Source organism: Seriola lalandi, unplaced genomic scaffold, assembly GCF_002814215.2.
Source record: "Seriola lalandi dorsalis isolate HSWRI2012SDOR001 ecotype SW California unplaced genomic scaffold, Sedor1 jcf7180002054795, whole genome shotgun sequence".
Classification (NCBI taxonomy): domain Eukaryota; kingdom Metazoa; phylum Chordata; class Actinopteri; order Carangiformes; family Carangidae; genus Seriola; species Seriola lalandi.
The window spans coordinates 299,304-304,138 of NW_019525348.1; the positions used below are offsets into that span (position 1 = coordinate 299,304).

Sequence of the window (4,835 nt, forward strand, 5' to 3'; positions counted from 1 at the left end):
TTTTGGTCAAAGCAACAGGTTGTTTGTATTTTATGTGCTTGTTAGATAAAGCGATGGTTTTGTGTTGCAGGAGCTGGAGCTGCCCATGCTGAAGGTGTCTGCTCCGGAGCTGGTGTCTGGAGTGTCGGGGGAGTCTGAACAGAAGCTCAGAGAGCTGTTTGACTTGGCTGTGGTCAGTAGAGCAAAGACATTGAAATGGTTTCGCTGATATACGATACGTAATGTTGACCGTCATTGGTTCTTCTCCCCCTGCAGAGCTCTGCCCCCTGTATCCTGTTCATAGATGAGATAGACTCCATCACCCCAAAGAGGGAGGTGGCCTCTAAAGACATGGAGAGGAGGATTGTGGCCCAGCTGCTGACCTGCATGGACGGTACGATGCTCTCACTTCAGAGGAAATGTCTTGTTTACAGGAAAAAGCAGGCTCGCATTAAAGACTTGCTGCTGTCTTAGTATATTAGTAACTGCGAGCAGACATTGGCCAATCAGCAGAGGCCGCACTGATGGAGGACCACTTACTATTGAGTCACTGCAGTGTACAGTGCATGGGTTTTGTCAATGTCTGACTTTAAGGGAACCCTCCATGTTATTCCTCCATTAATGTTTCAATCTTTATAAACAAATGATGAGAAAAACAAATCCAAAATTTTTATTATAGATTTCTTCTTTGCATAAATCAGTCACACGAAGTGTTTAATAGTTACTGGATCATAACTGAATGAAAACGCACACACACACACACAGACACACACACACACACAGACACAGACACACAGAATCAGATATAGGCAGCCTGATAGCCTCACTGTCACTCAGCCCACACAGATACCATTAACTGGACTGGCTGAGGAGCTGGAGGATGACAGTATGACATGATAAGCACAAGGTGAAGCATGAGGTCACAGGACTTCAGCAGATGAAAGATGATGTGTTTTTTTTTTTCTTTTTTTTTTTCATGTTCTTCTGTGGCTTGCCTCCTGGCAGACTTGAACAGTTTGACAGTGACCGCTCAGGTGCTGGTCATCGGTGCCACTAACAGGCCGGACTCCCTGGACCCTGCTCTCCGCAGAGCTGGACGCTTTGACAGAGAGATCTGCCTGGGTATCCCTGATGAAGCAGCTCGTCTCAGGTCAGCCAGACACGATCATAGACGAATGATAATACACATAATATTGTGCTAAATATTGTACTCATGATTATTTATTAATAGTTTATCAGTCTCTTTTACTTGCTGGTTTTGTCATGGAGAAAAGCTGTGAGTGACGGTAGTTTCAATTTGGACACAAATAAACCCCCCTGTACAAGTTACAGTTGAACACATTCATACAACTTAAGTCTGCACACATAATCACAAATTAAACCACAACAATGTGACATTGAGCCGATGAAGACTAGAATACCTTGTTTTGCTTTGGGCTAAATCAGTTCTTGTGCTTTAAAACGCCCCGTCTTCAATCCAGAGAACACAGTGTTTTTTATTTCATGGCAGTATCCAGATAACAATAGCAAAACAACATGCTAGCTGCTGGTTGGTTTGCAGTCAGGTTAGCATGCTAATGCTGTGTAGCGTTCTTACATTCAGCTGCTGCTAAGTACCAGAGAAAGTTTCACACATTCAGAGGGAAAGTCAATCTAAACACTGAATGAGCGAAACCTCTCTGATATCATCTTTCGTCCATCTGCGGTCACTGCTGTCAAATGTCCGCTGACCAGAGATCAGGTCTCACAACCTTAGTCCTAACAATACAGTAGTAGTTGGAAATGGCAAACTGATTCTCTATCAGTAGATCAACCTGTCATCATTGATTGACCAGCATTAGTCCCTTATGGTGTTGATGAATTTGAACCACTACCTATCATATCTGGGGTGGCCAATGAGATTTCAGGGATTTCCCTGGACCCTTGAAAATCGCCACAGGTGCAAATGATTACAACTTAGGAATTTACCAAATGATCACAGTGTCTTAACACAACACTTTGCGCTTTGTCAGGATCTTGAAGACGTTGTGTCGAAAGCTGAAGCTGCTGGAGGACTTTGACTACCAGCAGCTGGCCCGCCTCACCCCAGGCTACGTGGGCGCTGACCTCATGGCCTTGTGCCGCGAAGCCGTCATGAACGCTGTAAACAGGGTTCTGATGAGAATAAGAGGAGCTCCACAGAGCCAGAGCCAGAGCTCTACTGAAGAGCTGTTAACGAGCAGCGCTCAGACCGAGGCTGCCGGGACAGACCGAGACGTCGGAGAGCAACAGACAAAAGATGTCAACCCGGCGCCTCAGGAAGAGTCGGGACAGAGTCTCCTGCAGGTATGAGGAGCTTCAGCAACACATCTCACAAAGTCTACTCACTATCATAATGTACCACGGCAACGGATGACCTCTGATTAGTTGATCAGTTAACAATCTGACAGATGAAACCTAAAGGTCAGTCCTGAACACATCAGGAAACTATGAATCTCATAAAATTGAAGTAAAATTGAAGGATGATGTTGTGCCTGCGCGCAGTACACAGGCAGTAATACACATCTAACTTAATGTTAGCTAGTTAAATCTACCTTTATCTCTCCTCTCTTTATTTTTCTATTCTTCCTCTCTCCGTCTCGTTTCAGAGTATTGGGGCCACATTGGGGAAAAAATTGAAATCTGAAACTTCAAGAATAAAATCATATTTCAAGCAAAAAAGTTGTAATATTACAGGATTAAACTCATAAAGTAACAAGAATTAAAAATGTAACATTTCGAGAGGGAAAAAAAACATATTTTTTTAGGAATATTACATCAACCAGTCAAACAGGTGAAAGGACAGTCAGTGTCAGTCTGAGCTGCTTCTGGCAGCTGCTGTTTGTCTGTCGAACAATAGAACAGACTCAGTTTCCTCACAATCCTTTTAATGTCCTGATGATGATGATAATGAGTCATCAATGAAACCTCCTGTTAAAGTAGAACTTCACAGGATGCTCCACATTCCTCATTTTAAAGTTTCAGATTTTATCCCTCTAAAACAACTTTATTCTCATAATGTTATGACTTTTTTCTTGTAAAATTACGTCTTTATTCTTGAAATTTCACATCTTTTTTTCCTCTATGTGGCACTAGCACTCCATTGTACCTCCTGTATCAGTTGTTTCAAATTAAAATCCCTCTGCAGAGTGGTGTAAAACATTTATACAGGAAACAGTTAGTTTGAGTAATTTCCAGTTCTGAGTTTTGAATTCTGCTGATGAGGCCTGTAAATTACATTCCTCTGTTGTTCTGGTTGATTGTGTGGTGTGTGTCCAGCAGGGGGAGCTGTATCACCTCCTGTACCTGCTGAAGAACGCTGACACCCTGTCGGGGGAAGAGCTGGCCAGCCTGTCCATCCTCATGTCAGACTTCCAGGCCTCTCTGGCCAGTGTGCAGCCCTCAGCCAAGAGGGAGGGCTTTGCCACCGTGCCTGATGTCACCTGGGAGAACGTGGGAGCCCTGCAGGACATCAGAGAGGAGCTCACCATGGCCATACTGGTAAACACCAGGTTTCTTCACGGTTTAGCTGTTGTCATGCTGTGCTTTTAAAATGAAGGATACATTTCCTGAGACGAGGCTTCTCATGTTCATATCTGTTGTCATACAATAAGCCTCCCTCACCTGCTTTACAGACTGTAGTCATAGGCAGAGTGTGAATTATACAGTGACAATCAGGGGGGTGAACTATTTCTCTAGGGTGAAATGGAACCCAGTCCAGAGCAGGCACGTGCATCAGTGAACTGAGGTTTTGGGCACACGTGTATTTTAATATTGTTCAACGACCCAACAGGTAAAACTCCTGAGTGAAAACAAAGAGGGTGTCTGTTATAGAAGCTAATGTCAAAGGTAAAAGACTAAACCGCCACAGCCGCACAAAAGGCCATTAACATGAAATAATAAACTCTATACTGATGTCTGCTCATGACTGAGCGCCAGTTTTTGCTAACATTAGACCATGTATGATGTTTTGTATTGGTAATGAATCAGCTAACAGCTGATTCCAAACTGCTAAACTGTAACTTTGGGCCAAAGTTAGAAACCAGCTAACATTAGCATTCATCTGTAGATACTCGAGTCTAATTAAGAAAATCTGAAGGTAAGAAAGTAGCTACTGCTACTATCGCTACTACTGGGGGTCAAACCCCTCCAATCTGCCACCATAATTCAAACCCTGGTCACAGGTGTGGGTGGAGGTGTGGGTGTTCATCTTTTCCTCTTGTTAACTGTGAGTCAGTCACCTTGTACTCAGTGTGACCTGTTCATTGTCACATATGAGGCCAAAGTCTGGGTCAGAGCTTTCTGTTCTGTGGCCACATGTTATTCAGGATCAGTCACAGGTTTTTAGGTGCTGTCAGTTTGTCCAGAGTTTGTTCAAGTAAGTTTTCTCCACAGTTTACAGGATACAGATCACCTGCATATACTGACTGACGACATCCACAGGTACAAGATGTTCAGACCTGGTTCACTCTCACTGTGCTTATTTTGCCTGTTAGCATAGAATAACACAGCTGTGTGTGTGTGTGTGTGTGTCTGTGTGTGTGTGTGTGTGTGTGTGTGTGTGTGTGTGTGTGTGTGTGTCTGTCTGTGTGTCTGTGTGTCTGTGTCTTGTGTGTGTCTGTGTGTGTCTGTGTGTGTCTGTGTGTCTCTGTGTGTCTGTGTGTGTATCTCTGTCTGTGTGTGTCTGTGTGTGTGTCTGTGTGTGTGTCTGTGTGTGTCTGTGTGTATCTGTGTGTGTCTGTCTGTGTGTGTGCGTCTCTGTGTGCGTCTGTGTGTGTCTCTGTGTGTGTCTCTGTGTGTGTCTCTGTGTGTGTCTCTGTGTGTGTGTGTGTGTGTGT

At 44.0% G+C, this 4,835-nt stretch overlaps 1 protein-coding gene across 2 annotated transcripts in view; it reads left to right on the forward strand.

Annotated features, from left to right (window-relative positions):
- The window catches only part of nvl (nuclear VCP like), a 19,075-nt gene that overhangs the window by 7,043 nt on the left and 7,197 nt on the right, over positions 1-4,835 (forward strand). The window contains exons 11-15 of one of the 2 annotated variants that reach the window (XM_023425907.2): positions 71-172; positions 256-373; positions 985-1,129; positions 1,992-2,304; positions 3,277-3,498. In XM_023425907.2, coding sequence (XP_023281675.1) covers positions 71-172; positions 256-373; positions 985-1,129; positions 1,992-2,304; positions 3,277-3,498 — 900 coding nt within the window. The remainder of the gene's footprint in view (positions 1-70; positions 173-255; positions 374-984; positions 1,130-1,991; positions 2,305-3,276; positions 3,499-4,835) is intronic. The other variant, XM_087179197.1, reaches the window with a different exon arrangement.